The sequence below is a fragment of the Pleurodeles waltl genome, chromosome 11 (assembly GCF_031143425.1).
Source record: "Pleurodeles waltl isolate 20211129_DDA chromosome 11, aPleWal1.hap1.20221129, whole genome shotgun sequence".
Classification (NCBI taxonomy): Eukaryota; Metazoa; Chordata; class Amphibia; order Caudata; family Salamandridae; genus Pleurodeles; species Pleurodeles waltl.
The window spans coordinates 334,295,994-334,319,800 of NC_090450.1; the positions used below are offsets into that span (position 1 = coordinate 334,295,994).

General features: G+C 45.4%; 1 protein-coding gene across 1 annotated transcript in view; it reads right to left on the reverse strand.

The window, feature by feature from the left end:
• Window positions 1–23,807, reverse strand: part of RNF168 (ring finger protein 168) — a 160,503-nt gene that overhangs the window by 29,405 nt on the left and 107,291 nt on the right. Inside the window, exon 6 of the mRNA XM_069213617.1 lies at window positions 5,831–5,915. Coding sequence (XP_069069718.1) covers window positions 5,831–5,915 — 85 coding nt within the window. The remainder of the gene's footprint in view (window positions 1–5,830; window positions 5,916–23,807) is intronic.

Genomic DNA, 23,807 nt, shown 5'->3' on the forward strand with positions numbered 1-23,807 from the left:
TTGCGCATGGGCATCGACTCCATCTTCGATTGTTTTTCCCCGCAGAGGGTGAGGTAGGAGTTGAATTGTAGTAATAGTGCCCATGCAATGGCGTGACTAAGTATGCACCTATTTAAGGTTGAGATGATACATATATAAATAATTGAAGGTAACTTCCAAACTGCTACAGGCTCCCGGGGAGGCGGGTGGGCACATGCGAATCTACTGCGACTGATGCCACGAACAGATGTACACTGGGTAAGTGACATTTTCAGTTCGATGGCATCTGTCGCTGTAGATACGCATGTTTTGCATAGACTAGTAAGCAGTTATCTCCCCAAAAGCGGTGGATCAGCCTGTAGGAGTGGAAGTAGTCTGAAATAATGTTCTTAGTACGGCTTGACCTACTGTGGCTTGTTGTGCGGATAACACGTCTACACAGTAGTGCTTGGTGAATGTGTGAGGCGTAGACCATGTGGCTGCCTTACATATTTCTTGCATTGGGATGTTTCCTAGAAAGGCCATGGTAGCACCTTTCTTTCTGGTTGAGTGTGCCCTTGGTGTAATGGGCAGCTGTCGTTTAGCTTTAAGGTAGCAGATTTGGATGCATTTAACTATCCATCTGGCTATACCTTGTTTTGATATTGGGTTTCCTGCATGAGGTTTTTGAAATGCAATAAATAGTTGTTTAGTCTTTCTGATGTTTTTTGTTCTGTCAATGTAATACATCAATGCTCTTTTGACATCTAATGTATGTAGTGCCCTTTCAGCTACGGTATCTGGCTGTGGAAAGAACACTGGAAGTTCCACTGTTTGATTTAGATGGAACGGTGAAATAACCTTTGGCAAAAATTTAGGATTGGTCCTTAGGACGACCTTATTCTTGTGTAGTTGTATAAAAGGTTCCTGTATTGTAAACGCTTGAATCTCGCTTACTCTTCTTAGGGAAGTAATGGCGATGAGAAATGCCACCTTCCAGGTTAGGAACTGTATGTTGCAGGAGTGCATGGGTTCAAAAGGTGGACCCATAAGTCTAGTTAGGCCAACATTTAGGTTCCATGAAGGAACAGGAGGTGTTCTTGGTGGTATAATTCTCCTAAGGCCCTCCATGAATGCTTTAATGACTGGTATCTTATATAGGGAAGTTGAATAGGTAGTCTGCAGGTATGCAGATATTGCTGCAAGGTGTATTTTAATGGAAGAGAAAGCCAGGTTAGCTTTTTGTAAGTGAAGCAAGTAACCCACTACATGTTCTGGAGTTGTGTGTAATGGTTGTATTTGATTAATATGGCAGTAGCAAACAAACCTCTTCCATTTACTTGCATAGCAGTGCCTGGTGGATGGCCTTCTGGCTTGTTTTATGACTTCCATACATTCTTGGGTAAGTTGTAAGTGCCCGAATTCTAGGATTTCAGGAGCCAGATTGCTAGATTCAGCGATGCTGGATCTGGGTGTCTGATCTTTTGGTTGTGCTGTGTCAACAGATCTGGCCTGTTGGGCAATTTGATGCAGGGTACTACTGATAGGTCTAGCAGCGTTGTGTACCAGGGTTGCCTTGCCCAAGTTGGTGCTATCAATATGAGTTTGAGTTTGTTTTGACTGAGTTTGTTTACCAGGTAAGGAAGGAGAGGGAGAGGAGGAAAAGCGTAAGCAAATATCCCTGACCAGTTCATCCATAGGGCATTGCCTTGGGACTGTTTGTGTGGGTATCTGGATGCGAAGTGTTGGCATTTTGCGTTCTCCCTTGTCGCAAACAAGTCTATCTGAGGTGTTCCCCAGAGTTTGAAATAAGTGTTCAGGATTTGGGGGTGAATTTCCCATTCGTGGACCTGTTGGTGATCTCGAGAGAGATTGTCTGCGAGTTGATTTTGGATACCTGGTATAAATTGTGCTATTAGGCGAATTTGGTTGTGAATTGCCCAACGCCAAATCTTTTGTGCTAGCAGGCTTAACTGCGTGGAGTGCGTCCCCCCTTCCTTGTTTAGATAATACATTGTTGTCATGTTGTCTGTTTTGACGAGAATGTATTTGTGAACTATGATTGGTTGGAAAGCTTTTAGTGCTTGAAAAACTGCTAGAAGTTCTAGGTGATTTATATGCAGTTTTGTTTGATGTACGTTCCATTGTCCTTGTATGCTGTGTTGATCGAGGTGTGCTCCCCACCCTGTCATGGAAGCATCTGTTGTTATTACGTATTGTGGCACTGGGTCTTGGAAAGGCCGCCCTTTGTTTAAATTTATGTTGTTCCACCACAGAAGCGAGAGGTAAGTTTGGCGGTCTATTAACACCAGATCTAGAAGGTGACCCTGTGCTTGTGACCATTGTGATGCTAGGCACTGTTGTAAGGGCCTCATGTGCAGTCTTGCGTTTGGGACAATGGCTATGCATGAAGACATCATGCCTAGGAGTTGTAGTACCATCTTTGCGTGTATTGTTTGTGTTGGATACATGCGTTGTATGATGGTGTTGAAATTTCGAATTCTTTGTGGACTTGGAGTGGCTACTCCTTTTGATGTGTGTATTATGGCTCCTAGGTATTGTTGTACCTTGCGCGGCAGGATTTTGTGAAATTGACGGTGAACCCTAGTTTGAAGAGGGTTTGTATGATATGATTTGTGTGATTTGAGCACTGTATTAACGAATGGGCCTTGATTAGCCAGTCGTCTAGATATGGGAACACATGTATTTGCTGCCTTCTTATGTGTGCAGCGACTACCGCTAGACACTTGGTAAAGACTCTTGGTGCGGTAGTTAATCCGAAAGGCAGTACCTTGAATTGGTAATGTATTCCCTTGAATACAAACCTTAGGTATTTCCTGTGCGATGGGTGTATTGGTATATGGAAATAAGCATCCTTAAGGTCTAAAGTTGCCATGTAGTCGTGTAGTTTTAGCAATGGCAATACTTCTTGTAGTGTGACCATGTGAAAGTGGTCTGATTTGATGAAAGTGTTCACTACTCTGAGGTCTAGGATTGGTCTCAGCGTTTTGTCCTTCTTTGGTATCAGAAAGTACAGTGAGTAAACTCCTGTGTTTATTTGTGTGTTTGGCACTAATTCGATTGCATTCTTTTGCAATAGTGCCTGCACTTCTATCTCCAGGAGATTGGAATGGTGTGTTGTCAAATGTTGTGCTTTTGGTGGTATGTTTGGAGGGAATTGTAGAAATTCTATGCAATAACCATGTTGGATAATTGCTAGAACCCAAGTGTCTGTAGTGATTTCCTCCCATGCTTTGTAATAATGACTTATTCTTCCCCCCACTGGTGTTGTGTGGAGGGGGTGAGTGACATGTGAGTCACTGTTTAGTAGTAGGGGTTTTGGGGCTCTGAAATCTTCCTCTATTTCTAGGGAATTGCCCTCCTCTATATTGTCCCCGAAAACCTCCTCTATACTGTCCCTGGTAACTGGACGGTGTTGCTTGTGAGGTGCTGGCTTGTGTGCTCTGACCCCGAAACCCCCCTCGAAAGGGTGTTTTACGGAATGTGCTGTAATTCCCTCTGCTCTGCGGGGAGTAGAGTGCGCCCATGGCTTTGGCAGTGTCCGTATCTTTTTTGAGTTTCTCAATCGCTGTGTCCACTTCTGGACCGAACAGTTCTTTTTCATTAAAAGGCATATTGAGAACTGCTTGTTGAATCTCTGGTTTAAATCCAGACGTTCGGAGCCATGCATGCCTTCTGATAGTTACAGATGTATTAATTGTCCGTGCAGCTGTATCTGCAGCGTCCATGGAGGAGCGGATCTGGTTGTTGGAAATGGTCTGTCCCTCCTCAGCCACTTGTTTTGCCCTATTTTGTAAGTCCTTGGGCAGATGTTCAATGAGATGTTGCATCTCGTCCCAGTGGGCTCTGTCATAGCGCGCAAGTAGTGCCTGGGAGTTCGCGATGCGCCACTGGTTTGCAGCTTGTGCTGCGACTCTTACCAGCTGCATCGAACTTGCGGCTTTCTTTATCTGGGGGTGGTGCATCTCCAGATGTGTGAGAGTTGGCCCTTTTCCTAGCTGCTCCTACAACGACAGAGTCTGGTGGCAGCTGTGTAGTGATGAAAACCGGGTCTGTAGGAGGCGCCTTATACTTTTTTTCCACCCTTGGTGTGATTGCCCTACTTTTGACCGGCTCCTTAAAGATTTCTTTTGCGTGCCGGAGCATACCAGGGAGCATAGGCAGGCTTTGGTATGAGCTGTGGGTGGAGGAGAGTGTGTTGAATAAAAAATCATCCTCGACCTGTTCTGAGTGGAGGCTTACGTTGTGAAATTGTGCTGCTCTAGCCACCACTTGAGAATACGCGGTGCTGTCTTCTGGTGGAGATGGCTTCGTAGGGTATGCCTCCGGACTGTTATCTGACACTGGGGCGTCGTATAGGTCCCATGCATCTTGATCTTGGTCACCCTGGCTTATGGTGGTGTGAGCTGGGGAGTGTGATGGAGTTCGTGCTGGTGAGACGTTAAGCACGGGCGGAGGGAGAGGGTGGTGGGGTAACTCTTTTCACCACTTTTGGTTGTGGTGTCTGTTCAGTTTGGAACTCCAGACCTTCTCTTTCTTCTAATGGGGGGAAGGGTGCTTATTTTTCCTGTCCCCTGCTGTATGAAGATACGCTTTTGCGTATGGTCCACATCAGTTGATTGTAGCTCTTCCTCAAACCTATGCTTTTGCATTTGGGAGGTTAGCGAGTGCTCTTCTGTATAAGAGCCTGAAGCTGGGTCGCTTGCAGTTTGTTTCGGCACCGAAACCTTGTCTGCGCGTTTTTTCGGCTCCGAGGTGACTTTTTTCTTTTTCGAGGCCGACACCTCTCGGCGTCGATCTTCTTCGGTGCCGCTGTCTCGGCGTCGAGCCGTGTCCACACCGGCATCTCGGTGTCGAGGCTTGTCTCCAGCACTTTCTCGGTCCCGAGAAGGTTGCGTGCCAGTGTCTCGACCGGAGTCGGACGATCTCGGCACTGTTTGGGCCTTTTTCGGTGCCGACGGTCGGTCACCGAATTTATGGGTGGAGCCATGGCCTGATGGCAGTGGCGTCCCCTGGGCCTTGTAAATTTTCCTCTGTGTGGTTTTCGACGTCTTATTCACGGTTTGTGTATCGTCGAATCCTTCGGAGTCCGATTCTTGGATCGAGAAGGTACCTTCCTCTTCCTGCTCCTCGAACTCTCGGTGGGCTGTCGGCGCGGACGCCATCTGAAGTCTTCTGGCTCGACGGTCTCGGAGTGTCTTTCGGGACCGGAACGCACGACAGGCCTCACAGGTGTCTTCACTGTGCTCAGGTGACAGGCACAGGTTACAGACCAAGTGTTGGTCTGTATAGGGGTATTTATTGTGGCATTTGGGGCAGAAACGGAACGGGGTCCGTTCCATCGGCGTTCTTCAGCACGCGGTCGGGCCGACCAGGCCCCGACGGGGGATCGAAAAACTACCCCGAAGGGCACCGGAGCTCTTCGATCTTTGATGCGGTGTTGAATCTAAGTACGCCGATCCCGAACGCAACAATACCGACGAAAATCTTCCGAAATTAGCTAATTTTCCGTTCCGAAACTCGGAGCGACAGGAACACGTCCGAACCCGATGGCGGAAAAAAAACAATCGAAGATGGAGTCGACGCCCATGCGCAATGGAGACAAAAGGAGGAGTCACTCGGTCCCGTGACTCGAAAGACTTCTTCGAAGAAAAACAACTTGTAACACTCCGGCCCAACACCAGATGGCGAGCTATTGCAAAACATGCGTATCTACAGCGACAGATGCCATCGAAAATTACTTTTAAGTCTGAGTAAAAGTGGGCAGGAGACTATTTGCTGTCATCGATAGAGGTTACCATTTACACTGGCTCACTCCAAAGGTCACAGAATTTAAAGATCTATACATTACCATAGATTCCTGTTTTGTACTTTCATTTCCAACCTCAGATGGAAGAAATGATGAAGAGTTCCCAATATGAACCGGTGACAGGAATCTGTGGAAATTAAGGCTCACAATTAGGGAAACAACACTTTAATTCAGGAACGGCAGTTGATTCTCTGTACCACAACATGGAAACCACATAAAGGTAAGCAGTCCTCTGAAAATTAACAAAATCCCATGCTTACACTACTATTTCGAAGACACCTATCACATTATTCATATTTCCAATCAAAAAAATACAGACGGTCCGGCTAATTAGCAGTGCAATCTAGCAGACATACAGCTAAAAGGCTAATAACCTGTCGCTTTTTTGCCTATCAACTGTTAAACATTCACATATATTGCCCGACTATCATCTAGTGTCAATCTGAAATAGTTTTATTGGGTTTTAAAGACTAACCTGTGCTGTCAGCCAGGAGGGTATTAGTACGTGATCCTGATGGAATAGGCAGAAACCAGAATTGCCCATGGTTTAACACCACCTTCTGACTACTCTGTCGAGTTGCAGCATTTAGAGCGGTTAACATTTTGCCTCATATGGAAGTTGGGTGGAACAAATAAAGGAACAACATTAGCACACTGGATGTCTGTAGGGCCTGGGAAAGCAGAAAAGCTTCTGGGAATAAATGTCAAAATGATAGTTACCAGGAAATAATATGGTTATTCCCCACTTAATAGTACCCCCAAAAGATGCAGCCTGTTTAGCAGACACCCAATAATACTTGGCCTAAAATGACTACCAGCACTTGCGAAGGCCCACTGCGTGCCCAGTATGTTAAACTGATAGCTGGACCAGACACCCCCTAATAGTTGGTAATAGATAAGAGCAACCTGCAGCTTCCTCCCTTTGCTACCGTTAGCCCAGTTCTCCTCTCAGAAACATAATGGGTGATAACATTACATTCTACTTTTGTGTATTGGGGGTTAAACAACGTGTCTCCCTCTGAAGAAACAAGATCTGTAGGAGGCAACATCAAAGTCAGCAAAACCTCAACGAAAAGGTGGCTGCTAACTAAGTCAAGAGGGCGTGACAATTTTGCATTTAGATAAGTATAGCACATGGGTCTCCAACCTCTTCTGTAATATGAGCTACTCATGTTTAATGAGAATCAGTCCGAGTTACTGATATTATTAGTGTTGTAAAAGTGACCACAACAGCCCAATTATTTTAGTGGCCACCCTATCCAAGATTACCAGAAGAAATCGCCTCAGCACATCAGGCAAAGCTGGCAGTAGTAATGTAAAAATAAAAAATAAAAAAAAAAAGTCAATGTGTAATTCCTCTACTATATCAGCCACAGCTGCAATTTAACTGACACCAAGGTAGTAATATTAGTAATAAGTCTCTCCAGTACACCATGTCTTTTCAGGCAAATATCAGCTCTAAATCTTTCTCCAAATATCAGCTTATAAGTTCTAAAAATGCACGTCTTTCAATTTTGGTACACATATATTAATTCAGTCAAGCAAAATCTAATTTAGTAGGCTGGGCTGCTCTTACGGGAAGCTGGAAAGTTACCAGTAGCTTGCAAGTAACTCGCTGGAGAAGTCTGGTATAGAAAATCCTGGTGTGGGGAAAACAAGCAGGTGAGCAGTTAAGACAAGCAAGAGAAAACCGAGAGTGGGGAGATATATTTTATTCACAACAATACACTACTTATTTTCCCAGACCTGCATATAGCCTGTCTGTAACATTGGTGGCAATCACAAGATTCAGTTTAAAACAAAGGGGTATAATGCAGTAGCAAACAAAATGAACGTAAGCAAAACAAGAAAAAGGGGGCGGGAGCCAACTCATGGGGAATACAAAAATCAGTAAGGTTGACAAGATACTCCTGTTGCTTCATGTACACGAAGGGTCTAAACTACGACATCATGCTCAGGTCTGGACCACAACAATTTACGTGTCAGAACCCATGCTTGGACCCTGGTGCCCCATGTCTATTTTTCATCAACACGAACAATATTCTTATTGCTCATCATAATACAGTTCTCAAACACTTTCTAAATTATCAGTCTTCCATCAATTCCTGTAATGTGCAGCCACCCACACAGGTACACCCCTAAGACTCTCCAATACCTTTTTTCCTCTGAGATCTTGATCACTGGAAAATCCATTCCATTTCCCTGTTCCTTATCTCATTTATATTGCTCATTTGAGATATACCGTAATAGAGCAACTGACCTAGTATGCATAGCTAAAAGGCTTTCAAAATCTCTATACCTCCTACTTAGCAAATGCCACCTCTTAATTTTCTCATTCTTTCTGCACCAGTTCAGTGGTGGAAGCATTCTTAGGAACAACAACCGGAGGAGGATCTAGCAGGCCACAGAGATCCTGTGCAAAGCCCTGCTGACATCACACTGAAAGAGGTATCTCTGGCAAGGAGTGGGTCTATTGTAAGATACAGGAACATCTAAGGAGGTACCCTCAAAGCAAAGACCCTGTACCAGATTTGATAGTGCTTAAACCGGGCCTTTTGTTGCAGGTGGGGCCCACAGGTACTCATCTGCAGGAACCAGCACATATTTCTTCTCAGACTGACATAGATCAAGAAAGTGAAAATCATACAAGGGAGAAAGAAGGAAAACAAAGACGGAGAAAAAGGTGACATAGAAAGAAAGCAGGAACCTGCAAGAGTGAGATAAAGAGTAAAGGACGTTCTGATGGTGGATTCAAGAGGCAAAACCTTCGGGCTGGCATGGATTACTTTACAAAGTAAGCAATGCCAGGAAACATGCTTGCTGAAAGTGTTGGACTCTGGCTTTCATGCCAAGTTCTGTCCAGATCCCCGATGCACGAGTGTTCCAAGAGTGGGGACATCACTGTTCCAAGCACGCTGTGGGTTCCATAGACGAGGGCCAGAGGCAGGTAATAGACCTATTGCATTAAACTGTATTCAGCAAGCCTGCGTTTAAAGTTAAAACCAAGATACAACAGAATAAAAATAAGCGTTATCACAATATTACACATAACCTGCAAAATGCATGGACCATGATCTCAAAAAGCTCAGTCAACTAATTAAAAGGTTTTCCATTCGAAGTGCAGGAGAACAGTTGACGAAACAATGCATCAAAATCTTAGAGTAAATGCATGTCTTACTCTTTCTTTATTCACCATTCAAAGCTGATTAGTAAAGTGCAGGTCCCACCGGTTAAATGACATGATCAAAGGAAAGAAATGTTCACATTCCAGGTGACATAAAGGGTATTGGCAATGTATCCCTTGCGTACAACATTAAGTGCAGTGTGGCAGTCCATGTTTAAAGTGCAGAGTGCAATGATACAGTGGTCTCTATTCATTATCATTATTCTAGGATATGCATACCATAATAAAGTACTGAAATCCAGTGTTAAAATCTTGAACGTAGTACAATCAAGTATGACAAGCATAAATATAAAAAGATTATAATTAAGGTACTAGTCAATCCCAGCCAGGATCTTTCAAGGGAACGAACACTAGTTGGAACTAGCAATCATTCTGACAATACTTATATTTCATCTATAGCCCATAGGATCTCCTATGGTGGGCGGACTCTCGGGGTTAACTAATTCTGATCATTAATCAAAATGAAAATGTCACTTACCAGTGTACATCTGTTCGTGGCATCAGTCGCTGAAGATTCACATGTTGTGCATAGCCCGCCATCTGGTGTTGGGTCGGAGTGTTACAAGTTGTTTTTCTTCGAAGAAGTCTTTCGAGTCACGGGACCGAGGGACTCCTCCTCTTTGTCTCCATTGCGCATGGGCGTCGACTCCATCTTCGATTGTTTTCCCCGCAGAGGGTGAGGTAGGAGTTGTGTTGTAGTAATAGTGCCCATGCAATGGAGTGAATAAGTATGTACCTATTTAAGGTTTAAATAATATATTTACAAATGTACAAAGTGTAAGCCAACTTCCGAACGGCTACAGGCTCCCGGGGAGGTGGGTGGGCACATGTGAATCTTCAGCGACTGATGCCACTAACAGATGTACACTGGTAAGTGACATTTTCAGTTCGATGGCATCTGTCGCTGTAGATACACATGTTGTGCATAGACTAGTAAGCAGTTATCTCCCCAAAAGCGGTGGTTCAGCCTGTAGGAGTGGAAGTAGTTTGAAATAAGGTTCTTAACACGGCTTGACCTACTGTGGCTTGCAGTGCGGATAGCACGTCTACACAGTAGTGCTTGGTGAACGTGTGAGGCGTAGACCATGTGGCTGCCTTACATATTTCGTGCATTGGAATATTTCCTAGAAAGGCCATGGTAGCGCCTTTCTTTCTGGTTGAGTGTGCCCTTGGTGTAATGGGCAGCTGTCTTTTTGCTTTAAGGTAGCAGATTTGGATGCACTTAACTATCCATCTGGCTATACCTTGTTTTGATATTGGGTTTCCTGCATGAGGTTTTCGGAATGCAATAAATAGCTGTTTAGTCTTTCTGATGTTTTTTTGTTCTGTCAATGTAGTACATTAGTGCTCTTTTGACATCTAATGTATGTAGTGCCCTCTCAGCTACGGAATCTGGCTGTGGGAAGAACACTGGTAGTTCTACAGTTTGATTTAGGTGGAACGGAGAAATAACTTTTGGTAAAAATTTAGGATTGGTCCTTAGGACTACCTTATTTTTGTGTAGTTGGATAAAAGGTTCTTGTATTGTAAACGCTTGAATTTCGCTTACTCTCCGTAGAGATGTGATGGCGATGAGAAATGCAACTTTCCAGGTTAGGAATTGTATTTCGCAAGAGTGCATGGGTTCAAAAGGTGGACCCATGAGTCTTGTTAAGACAACATTGAGGTTCCATGAAGGAACGGGTGGTATCCTTGGTGGTATAATTCTTTTAAGGCCTTCTATAAATGCTTTAATGACCGGTATCCTGAATAGTGAAGTTGAATAGGTAATCTGCAGGTATGCAGATATTGCCGCAAGGTGTATTTTAATGGAAGAGAAAGCTAGGTTTGATTTTTGTAAGTGTAGCAAGTAACCCACTACATCCTTTGGAGATGCGTGTAATGGTTGGATTTGATTATGATGGCAGTAGCAAACAAATCTTTTCCATTTGCTTGCATAGCAGTGCCTAGTGGATGGTCTTCTTGCTTGCTTTATGACTTCCATACATTCTTGGGGAAGGTCTAAGTGTCCGAATTCTAGGATTTCAGGAGCCAGATTGCTAGATTCAGCGATGCTGGATCTGGATGCCTGATCTGTTGTTTGTGTTGTGTTAACAGATCTGCCCTGTTGGGCAATTTGATGTGGGGTACTACTGATAGGTCTAGCAGTGTTGTGTACCAGGGTTGCCTTGCCCATGTTGGTGCTATCAGTATGAGTTTGTTTTGACTCAATTTGTTTACTAGATATGGAAGGAGAGGGAGAGGGGGAAAAGCGTATGCAAATATCCCTGACCAGTTCATCCATAGGTCATTGCCTTGGGACTGCCTGTGTGGGTATCTGGATGCGAAGTTTTGGCATTTTGCGTTCTCCTTTGTTGCAAATAAGTCTATTTGAGGTGTTCCCCAGAGTTTGAAGTAAGTGTTTAGAATTTGGGGGTGAATTTCCCATTCGTGGACCTGTTGGTGATCTCGAGAGAGATTGTCTGCAAGTTGATTCTGGATCCCTGGAATAAACTGTGCTATTAGGCGAATGTGGTTGTGAATTGCCCATCGCCATATCTTTTGTGCTAGAAGGCACAGCTGCGTTGAGTGTGTCCCCCCTTGTTTGTTTAGATAATACATTGTTGTCATGTTGTCTGTTTTGACAAGAATGTATTTGTGAGTTATGATTGGTTGGAATACTTTTAGTGCTTGAAAAACTGCTAGCAGTTCTAGGTGATTTATATGCAGTTTTGTTTGATGTACGTCCCATTGTCCTTGTATGCTGTGATGATCGAGGTGTGCTCCCCACCCTGTCATGGAAGCATCTGTTGTTATGATGTATTGTGGCACTGGGTCTTGGAAAGGCCGCCCTTTGTTTAAATTTATATTGTTCCACCATAGAAGCGAGAGGTATGTTTGGCGGTCTATCAACACCAGATCTAGAAGGTGACCCTGTGCTTGTGACCATTGTGATGCTAGGCACTGTTGTAAGGGCCTCATGTGCAGTCTTGCGTTCGGGACAATGGCTATGCATGAGGACATCATGCCTAGGAGTTGTAATATCATTTTTGCTTGTATTCTTTGTGTTGGATACATGCGTTGTATGATCTTGTTGAAATTTTGAATTCTTTGTGGACTTGGAGTGGCTAATCCTTTTGTTGTGTCTATTGTGGCTCCTAGGTATTGTTGTACCTTGCACGGCAGAATGTGTGATTTTGCATAGTTGATGGTGAAACCGAGTTTGTAGAGGTTTTGTATGACCTGATTTGTGTGGTGTGAGCACCCTGTCAGTGAGTTGATCTTGATTAGCCAGTCGTCCAGATACGGGAATACGTGTATCTGCTGCCTTCTTATGTGTGCAGCCACTACTGCTAGACATTTTGTAAAGACTCTTGGTGCGGTTGTTAAACCAAACGGCAATACTTTGAATTGGTAATGTATTCCGTTGAATACAAACCTTAGGTATTTCCTGTGCGACGGATGTATTGGTATGTGGAAATACGCATCTTTGAGATCTAAGGTTGTCATGTAGTCCTGTTGCTTTAGCAATGGTAACACCTCTTGTAGTGTGACCATGTGAAAGTGTTCTGATTTGATGTAGGTGTTTAGTGTTCTGAGGTCTAGGATTGGTCTCAGTGTCTTGTCCTTTTTTGGTATTAGAAAGTACAGTGAGTAAACCCCTGTATTCCTTTGAGTTTTTGGTACTAGTTCTATTGCGTTCTTTTGCAGTAATGCTTGGACTTCTATTTTTAGGAGGTCTGAATGTTGTTTTGATATATTCTGCGTTTTTGGTGGTTTGTTTGGAGGGATTTGTAGAAATTCTATGCAATAACCATGTTGGACAATTGCTAAGACCCAAGTGTCTGTTGTTATTTCCTCCCACGCTTGGTAATACTGACGTATTCTTCCCCCCACTGGTGTTGTGTGGAGGGGATGAGTGACGTGTGAGTCACTGTTTGGTTGTAGGTGTTTTGGGGCTTTGAAATTTCCCTCTGTTTCTAGGGAATTGTCCTCCTCTGAATTGGCCCCGGAAGCCTCTCCTTTGGTACTGTCCCTGGTAGGTGGACGGTGTTGAATGTGAGGTGCTGGCCTGTGTGCTCTGACCCCGAAACCCCCCTCTAAAGGTTGTTTTGCGGAAGGTGCTGAAAGTGCCTCTGCTCTGCGGGGAGTAGAGTGCGCCCATGGCTTTTGCAGTGTCCGTGTCCTTTTTCAGCTTCTCAATTGCCGTGTCCACTTCAGGTCCGAACAATTGTTTCTCATTGAATGGCATATTGAGCACTGCCTGCTGTATTTGTGGTTTAAAACCAGATGTCCGTAGCCATGCGTGTCTTCTTATAGTTACTGCTGTGTTAACTGTTCTTGCAGCTGTGTCCGCTGCATCCATAGAGGAGCGTATCTGGTTATTAGATATGTTTTGCCCCTCCTCAACCACCTGTTTTGCCCTCTTTTGTAGATCTTTGGGTAGATGCTCGATGAGGTGTTGCATCTCGTCCCAGTGGGCTCTGTCATAGTGCGCTAGGAGCGCCTGAGAGTTTGCGATGCGCCACTGGTTTGCAGCTTGTACTGCGACCCTCTTCCCACCTGCATCGAACTTGCGGCTCTCTTTATCTGGGGGTGGTGCATCGCCCGATGTGTGAGAATTGGCTCTCTTGCGAGCTGCTCCTACTACGACCGAATCTGGTGGCAGTTGTGAGGTGATGAAGACAGGGTCTGTTGGAGGTGCTTTATATTTCTTTTCCACCCTTGGTGTAATTGCTCTACTCTTGACAGGCTCTTTGAAGATTTCCTTTGCGTGCCTAAGCATTCCTGGGAGCATAGGTAGGCTTTGGTAGGAGCTATGGGTAGAGGAGAGGGTGTTGAACAGGAAGTCATCCTCGACAGGTTCGGAGTGCAGGGACACGTTGTGGAACTCTGCTGCCCTAGCCACCACTTGTGAGTATACTGTGCTGTCCTCTGGTGGTGAGGGCTTTGCAGGATACGCTTCTGGACTGTTGTCTGACACAGGTGCGTCGTATAAGTCCCAAGCGTCCTGGTCCTGGTCATCTTGGCTCATGGTAGTGTGAGCCGGGGAATGCGACGGAGTCTGTGCCGGTGAAAAGTGCGTTGCAGGTGGAGGAGAGGGTGGCGGAGTTATCTTTTTCACCAGTTTTGTTTGTGGTGCTTGTTCTTGTTGGAACTCGAGTCTCCTTTTTCTCTTAATGGGGGGGAAGGGTGCTTATCTTCCCTGTTCCACTCTGAATAAAAATCCGTCTTTGAGTGTGGTCCACCTCGGTGGATTGTAACTCCTCCCCGAATGTATGCTTTCTCATCCGAGAGGACAGTGATTGCTCCTCTGAATAGGAACCGGTAGTTGGTTCAGTTGCGGGTCGTTTTGGCACCGAAACTATGTCCGCGCTCTTTTTCGGCTCCGAGGCCACTTTCCTTTTTTTCGGAGCCGAACCCTCTCGGCGTCGATCCTCCTCGGTGCCGCTGTCTCTGCGTCGAGCAGCTTCGGCACCGCTATCTCGGCGACGATCTTTGTCTGCAGCACTATCTCGGTCCCGAGATGGCTGGGTACCTGCGTCTCGACCAGAGTCGGACGATCTCGGCACTATTTCGGCCTTTTTCGGTGCCGATGTTCGGTCACCGCTTTTATGGGTTGAGCCATGGCCTGATGGCAGTGGCTTTCCCTGGGCCTTATCAGCTTTCTTGTGTGCTATTTTCGACGTCTTACTCACTGTTTCATGGTCGACGAATTCGTCCGAGTCCGATTCATGGATCGAGAAGGTTTCTTCTTGTTCTTCGAACTCTCGGTGTCCCGTCGGCGTGGACGCCATCTGCAGTCTTCTGGCTCGTCGGTCACGGAGTGTTTTTCGGGACCGGAACGCACGACAGGCCTCGCAATCTTCTTCCCTGTGCTCGGGCGACAGGCACAGGTTACAGACCGAATGTTGGTCCGTATATGGGTATTTGTTGTGGCATTTAGGACAGAATCGGAACGGGGTCCGTTCCATCGGCGTCGATGTCACACGCGGTCGGGCCGACCAGGCCCCGACGCGGGATCGAAAATTACCCCGAAGGGCAACGGCGATCTTAACGATTTGGCGTCGATTCTATCTATCCCGATTCCGAACGCAACAATACCGACGTAATTTTCCGAATTTTGATCTAACTTTCCGTTCCGAAACCCGGAGCGAAAGAAACACGTCCGAACCCGATGGCGGAAAGAAAACAATCGAAGATGGAGTCGACGCCCATGCGCAATGGAGACAAAGAGGAGGAGTCCCTCGGTCCCATGACTCGAAAGACTTCTTCGAAGAAAAACAACTTGTAACACTCCGACCCAACACCAGATGGCGGGCTATGCACAACATGTGTATCTACAGCGACAGATGCCATCGAACACCTATTTTCGGGTCCACTATGTAAACAGTAAGGAGTGTCCACCAGAGTGTTTGGTCCGTGCCAGGGTTGCACTTTAGTAGTATTGGTTCTTTCGTTAGATATGATACATTTATGCTTGAACAACTGACTTTGCATTTTGGTCAACATGGCTTTCTGCCTTACAGATCACATCCTTCCTAGAAATTTGTCTACTGCATAACCGTAGAATGGTCCAGGGTGTGTTCTTCTGATTTCGAAGACCTAGTGCAGGATTCAATGTAACCATCTGAGTGCATACTGGTTTGATCCAGGTAAGCCTTGGTCGTGAATAGGCTGCATGCACAGGCAAACACGACGTGAGCAAGAGTTTCATTATTAGTATTGAAAAGAGGGCATAACGAGGAAAGCATATTTGTAGTTGACCATTTAAAAAAAAAAAATGTAAATACCTTTATTTCTGAGTTTTACATCATTGTAGTGGATTAGAAAAGGAGCATAAAGGATGCAAAGAAACATGGACCCCAAACAGACATGCCACTCACAATGTACAACCACAGCACCACCACACATATTACCACTGAGATAGATACAGACATTGCAATAATGCGTGACAGGGCGGAAGTCTCATGTAACCCAGCTCATGCATTACAACTTGTAGAGTCCAAATCACTTCACACCAGCGTTTAAAATGTAGACACCATTCGCTTCCTCAGAGCCAGTGTGTGCATCTGAACCAGATTCACTGCCCCCATAGTCCTGAAAATGTTCCAAAACGTTCACCCAGGTTGAAATATAATCCTTAACTTTTTTTTTGAAAACCTAGACTGTGAGATATGCTGCTCATCGGCCACCACCCACTCCAGGACATCCTTGACCCACAGGTCCACATGGAGTGTAAGTTTCCATCTAACCAATAACCACTTTTCTTATTGTCAAGAGGTAAGTAAGCGGCAGGAACTCAATGTAACCAAGAGTGGAAACTCAGCAGCCGCCTTGATCCATGGAACCATGCCCACCCCACCCCCACGTATGCCATCACTAGCCTGCAGGCCCATGGCAAGTGTTTAAAGAAAAAAAAAAAAAAAAAAGAGGGAGGGGGGTGGGGGCTTTTTCCTCTCCACATCTGGGACCTTTTACCAGCTTGGTGGGATAGATCTTACTAAGGATGTAAGGAGTGATACATATCAGGTGAATGGAATTAAAATGTAAAAGCTTGAACCTGCTGTTGCAAGAAACCTTACTGACCAATGCACAAGCCTGAACTCAGTCAGCATCTGAGAAGGGCTCAGCTAGTTCCGTCTCTCAGGCTTGCAGTGGGGGTTCAGGTGAAATGCCCCCTCGGGGCTCTAAGCAGAAGTGTTATTATGTGCCTTCTTCCCCCAATCTCAGAACCCCACCAAGCACTTGCGGCAGTACCAGTGCAGCTGGAAATGTGCACCACACTTCCTTTGCAGTATTTTTGAGATTTGCATATTGTAGAAACTAACCAACTTAGAGAAGTAATCAAAAACTCCACAGGCTAAAGGCCTCCAGCTAGCACCAAACAATAAAACAAGAAACACACACAAGACCAATTAAAAAAATCAGCATTTCTTTATGAATTTTTAGAGTCCTTGATTATCAAAATCTGGAGAGAAGAATGTTTTTAAACATTAAAAAAATTCTTTAAAACGACCACAAATGAGCATTGGTCAGCAAAAAGTTTGTAAACATTTGAAAGTTTGTTCAGCAACTCCGCCCGAGTCCCACAGTCGCAGTTCCCGATCAAATGGGGAACTTTGGAGATTTGCAACCTGACTGCTGCGTCTCGAGAACCAAAGGTCTGCTACAGCTGCCCTTCTACCATCGCAAAGAGGACTTTGCAGAACCCCCAAGTTCAATGGCCAGTCACCGCACTTCACCCGTAGTCCAAAGAATCACCAGGAACTTACAACCACAGAGAATCAAGAGCATGTTTGATCATCTTTTTCTCCTGCATACACAGCTTCAGGACCACTTCATTGTCATCTACAACAGTTGTCTCTTAAAGGCTGGAACTGGACTGAAAAAGGCTCTGGTGGCCAGCTAACTGTCCAAAGTATTCTTACTGAGATCCTAGACCCATGTCCTGCCAGGACTGGTTGCCTACCTTGGGTCAGAGTTGCTGAACAAACTTTTCAAAAGCTTACAAACATTTTGTTGAACAATTCTCATTTGTTGATTTAAAGATTTTTTTTAATGTTTAAAAAAGTTCTTATCTCCGGATTTTGATAAATCAAGAGCTGTAAACATTCATAAAGATATGCTCTATTCTGTATAAATTGATGTTGTGCTTCTTTTTTGTTGTGTGGCTTTCTTGTTTCATTGTTTGGTGCTGTTAAATGCTTTACACATTGTTCTTTTGCCAATCTTTACTTCTCGCAGATAGTTACCCAGGGTTGAGCTTAAAGTTAAGTAAACAAGCCTGACTGGACCCTTTATGGTATTTGAGAGTCTACTGCATGATAAGACCCCAGAGTCGTGTCATATAGTACACCCAAATCCTCACATTAACTCTAGTAAAGCTACTCTGCTGGGCGACCTTCTCACATCAAGGAGATCAGTAGGCTGTCCAAACTCTGAAGATTCCCAGATCAACAGAATATAAATAATTCTGCACAGTGTACAGACATCTAGGGAGAAGGATCTTTGTAGCGCTCTCCAACATACCCATGACAGAGAAGGGAAACGCCTTCCAAAACTGAATTGACCTATGGAGGCCTCCCAGCACCCGGTCTATATTATAGCAATGGGGGTTATCATAACCCCCAGTTACTGGAAACTTCCTATCGCCCATTGGAAACCAAGCTCTGGGAGGTGTTCTCTTGGGACAGTTGTTAACCCACCCAGGGGAAACAGGAGTGTCATACGCTTATTAACCCAAAGGCCAGAGAGCTCCTGAAGGCCTCCATATGTTGCATCAGAATCGGTACTGCCTCTCTGGGAGGGGGAACATATATAGGAGCATCATGTGCAGACAGTTGAATAATATGTGTAGTGTACCTACCGTAATTCCCCAGTCCTTCATCACCAGGCGTAACAAGGCAGTCAGGGGCTTCTGAGCCAGGGAAAAGGCAACGGTAAGAAGGGGCAACCCTGGTGGATGCCCCTCTTAACGTCCAATTCTCTTATGCCATACCACCCACTCTAACCCCGAGCACGGGTTCCGTGTAGAACCGTGTCACCCAATCTCTAAAGGAAGGTCTAAACCCTAGTGCCTTCAATACCAACAAGTAAGTAGGTCCAGTCTACAGTATTGTAGGCTTTCTCTAATCGATAGCCACCAATGCCATTTCTTGCTCCTCATCAACTACTGCACACAAGACATGTGTCAGTCTGCGTATATGAAGAGCCGTGCTCCAGCCTGGGATAAATCTGCATTAGTCCCCATGCACTAAGTTCCATATTAAAGTCTGAAGTCTGGTAGCCAGAAGCTTACAAAGCACCTTATCGTCTGAACTGATCATGGTAAGGGGTCGGTATGAAGAAGGATCCGCTGCATTCCCTCCAGGCTTGATCAGTAGGTATATAAACACCCTCAGGCATGGAGAGGGGGATAATCTTCTTGGCCCATGCCTCCTGACATAGGCCAATAGCTGCTCCGACAAAAGTGCGGAGTAAGTTTGGTAGAACTCTACAGGGAAGCCTTCACATCCCAGGCCCTTCGACATATTAAGTTCCCTAAGTTCCCGCACAGTCCCCCTCAAATCCTTCAGTGTGAAGTTTATGTCCAAATCTTGCACCCTTCTGGGGCAAGCACGAGAAGCGGCATTGTCCAGAAGAAGACCTCCATCACATCTTCGCCGACAGTCTCTCTAGTTGTGTACACAGTCTAGAGCTGCATTTGAAATCTGTCAATATGGCCTGGTGCGCAGTAACTTTGGACATAACTGCTAAGAGGAAGCTAGGCATTAGCAGGTGTGCTCCTGTACAAGGTGGATGTAGATCCCTCTCACCATCTGCAAAACAATTAAAATCCCCCACCAAAGAAGTGCAAAGTTGTGCTATCCTGGAGCAAGTCCTGCATCATTATTCAGAATTGTGACGGAATTCCCATCTAATGTACCTCGCGCACAAGTGTGTATCAGCCCTCCACATCTGCTTCTATGTGAAACGAAAGGGTACCCCCGGAGCTATCCTTATGACCACTCCTCTAGCGCTGGAAGAGTATGTGGTTGACTCTAGTTGTCCCCTCCATTTTTTCACTAGTTTACATGCTATGTGGACCTTAGTGTGGTTCTGAAAGGAGTGAACCCAGTACCTTTTTGTATAATCCTTCCACCCAAGACACTCAAGGCTATTATATAGGTGGGTTCTGCCATGAGGAGCTATGAGTGCTACCCTGTGCATTCTGCGTCACAAGGCACATATGGCTTAGTGTTATCAATCTCCCTCCCTGTTTTGTGGAGCAAGAAAGGACACAGCGCAATGTCCCAACCACTACAAACCCTACATAACTCAGTTGCAAATCAAGCAATAACATATCCCCTCCTCCACCCCCGGGCAAACAATTCAACAAAGAACAATCAATCTCGTCCATCATTGCAAAGCTACCAGGACCTGCAGCATAATCCCAAAACGTGTCAAAGTTTACCACTAAAAGTGAGAGGAGGTCCCTGTGTACTAATATAAGTTCATGATGCATATGTAACTTAACCACCTCACCCGTTACCTGGCAACCCAAAAAGAAGGGCTCAAGAGACACTGCATACCTCATCCCCCTACCCGAAAAAAGAAGACAATCAAGAGTACAGCAGGGGAGAAATGCCCACTACGCCTTCCTCCGCCACCCAGGTACCTTGGTCCACACTGCCATCCAAACCACAGCTCCCATGTGTAGACCAGGGAGGCAGACAAATGTTTAGGTGAGAGCTATTTAATCCCCTCACTCCCTGGTGTCACCCAGCTCCAGCTCCTCCATTTCATCTGAGGTCCCCATACCTCAACACCCCCCCACCAATCACCAAATCCACTGAAGCATGATTTAATGCCATGGTGCCATCTCCCTGGATCACTATCCGTGAGGTTGCTGGTTCTTCAGTTGAACCTTGTTCCGGATGTTTATCACCCTTCGAGACCCCCAGCCACTGGGTGGACCCCACTTCTCTCATGGATGACTCCTCCAGGAACCAATCGTTACGTGGTACCTTGCCCCATATCTCCAGCCACCTCCAAATATCATCTGGGCAGTTGAAGTAGTGTGATTTCCCATGCAAAGTCACACTCAGTCTGGCTGGGTACAAAAAAAAGTATTTGAGGCCCATAATCTTCAGTTTTTTCTTAACCTCCACTAAAGATTTTCTGTCTCCTTGCACATGCTTTTTGTAATCTGGGTAGATGGAGATTTTGTGGTTCTCATAATGGGCATTATCAGTTTAACGTACAGCTCAAAGGATACAGTCTTTATAATTAAAAAAGACTGCTACCACCAGAGGAGGTGCCTCAGGCCACAGAGGGGGCAGCCAGTGCCCTGTGCGTCCACTCAGAAAAACTAGAAAGGTCTCTCGATTTCAGTACATCCCGCAACCACTGCTCAATAAATTGCTCTCCTGATCGGCCCTCTGCATGTTCTGGGAAGCCCAAAAGTCTAACATTATTGCACTGGGACCTACCCTACGCAACTTCTGCCCAGACCCCAATGTTTCCTGTCCTGGAGAGGACACCCTCCACTTGCTTTTTTACAGATGCCACCTGCAACTTGAGACCGCCATGGTCTTGTCAGCCGCATGTACTTTCTCAGAGACTTCACGTAGATCTGCGAGGAGTACTGACCTCTATCGACATCGGTTTTTATTTCCTCTTCTATAGTAACCCTAGAGCCCTGGACTGATGATGACCAAAGTTCTGCCCTGGATAGTTCCCCCATTGGTAATTATGGCCTGGGATCCCGGCTCGGGAGACCTCCCCTCTGGCCAGCAAGAAACATACCACACCAAGGTCTATGCCTGGTGTGGGGTGAGAGCTATAATCTCCAGGGACTGTTCATCGTAACATAGTCAGGTCAGATCACAGTGCCTCTGGGGAACCCCTGATAGATCCACTGCACCTGAGCCAACCTCATCCCCACCAGCTGCGGGAGCAGGGTACATGTCCATGTTCCCTTGAGGCCAACTGGCATCTGAGTAGATCTCATGAGGAACCACTGTCTTTGCCACTGCTTTGGCCCAGTCCCAATGAGTCTCTGAGGTCCGCGGCCACACTAACTGCTCCACCGCAGCTCCAAGGACAGCAGCACTGCAACACCAGGGCCACAGCACCAGCAAGGCCCCTGTCAGGGGTAGAACGGGCATGGAAAAACACCAAACATGCCCCTCGGTGATCTAGAGTAAGGTAGGCCCCTGTGCTGCTGGCGGTCATGCAACAATCAGCATCCACTGCAGAAATCCAGTCAGTCGCAGTGCACGGGGAGATCGTTGGGTTAATAAATCCCCAGTCGATCTCCACCAGGGAACAATAAAAAATGACAGGATTGGACACGATTATGCAGGATATTCATGGGCCCATGAGGTGCTCCTCAAGGAACATCTTGTCAGCCATCTTGCGTGGCAACGCCCTCATGGTGGACCTTTAGCTGTAAATGCACTGAGGGGTAAATATGCTATTCCGAATTGTATGTATAATTTTCTATCTATTGGATCTTTAATAGAGTCCAGATATTGTTCAAAGCTGCTGATAGCCGTGAATTCAGCAGATTCATTTAATAGCGTACCCTTATTAGTGTTTTGAGGGTCATTCTGAGCTATCCATAACCAATATAATTGTTTAATTCTACATTTGGACGGAAGAACTCAGTAGGAGAGGTATACCACAGCTCCCGCAGACGCTAACAACTCAAAGGTTTCTTAATATTATTAAGCCAGTCTATTATATGGAATCTATTCTGCTTGACTATTTCTTGTGGCGCTTCAGCATAAGCAGCTCGCTCCAGTGTGGCGCTCAACCTCCTCCAGAACAAAACAGATATGATTCTTGCTTTGTCTGAAATCAGTTTCCTCCCTAAGTCAAGTTTTAACAGATTTAACAGTGTGCTAAAGAAGAGACAAGATAAAGATCTTAAAGTTGTATTTTCAGATCTAGCCATATCAGCTAGGTTATGGAAGCCCCAAATCTTTGCACCATAGAGTGCAGTGCCCAAGGCCTTCAAATCATAAAGCAGTAAGCCTAGAGAGACTGGCTTACTATAGGATGCGCAGTGTTCCTTCAATGTGGCACCCACAGCCTGTTTGAGCTTTAGGGTACTTTTATCTACATGCATTTTCCATGATTCTTCAGAATGTAACTCAATTCCTAGATTATCAAAAGCACCTAGATTCTCTAGCTCTACCCTTCCTAATGCCATCCTTCTTTTATAAGATGTGTTGATTGGTTGTTATGTACTTACGTTTTTGCTGCATTTCCTACTAGTTCACGAGTACAATGAAATGTTTTAAAGCGGTTCAATAAACACTGTGATCCATACGGAGTTTCAGACACTAGTAAAGTGTCATCAGCAAAGATGAAAGCAGGAATTTTTCTTCTAGCCAGAGGGGGAGCATCAGTAGAATGTAATGATAGAAAATGAACTACATCAATCAAAAGCAGAAAGAATGGGGTGGGGGGTCGGGATGCAATACTTAATAATGGGAATGGGGTTTGTTAGTTGTCCCCGGTTGCCCCATCTTACTCTAGCAAAATGTGAAGACGAATTATGACAGAGAGGATTTTTGAAGGCTTTACAATGTTCTGTAAAACCTACCACACCTTCTGGAAGGGGTACCATATCGAAAGCAGAATTCAGTTCGACAAAGCCCACATGTAGGTATCCTTTGCCAATCAGCACCTCTTCCAACGCAAGGTCTGAAATCGGAAAACTTGGTGTATGGTACTGGTTTTTTCTAAATCCAGTTTGGAGCGTTGAGAGAATCTTATTATCTTCAATCTACTTATGAATTTTCCCCAACACCACAAGGCAAAGGACCTTTTGAATGGCATCCGTTAAGCTTATAGGCCAATCATTTATAGACATATTACTGTCTCCCTTTTTGAAAACTGCTACAACCTCGGCTCCCTTCCAGGATCTGAGAATAGGTACAACCCTTGCAATTGCATTTGTCAGCGCCAAGATGTATTTAGACCAATTGTCTTTATCATGAATGAAGGTATCACCCGTTACTCCATCAGGTCAGGGCACTTTCCTGCATGCAATGGCATCAAAGGAAATTTTTATGCCGCTTAAGTCAAACACCAAGTCATTCTTTTTCGAGCCTTTGTGCAGCAAAGTAAAGACCGCTAGGCCTCGCCACACAAACATTGGGTAATGCTTGAAGGCATCCGGAGTAGGGTCACAGTTTAATGCCAACTAAGACCCAGAAGCACAGTCCAGTTAGATTTCTCAAGATATCTGGCAGGCACCCAGTCACAGGTCTGCCTCGGTCAGATCCCCAATGGAAGGCCACTCACGCTACGCAAGGGGCTGAAAGTGGCTGGTAGAAGGCTTCCAGCTCTAATTCTGCC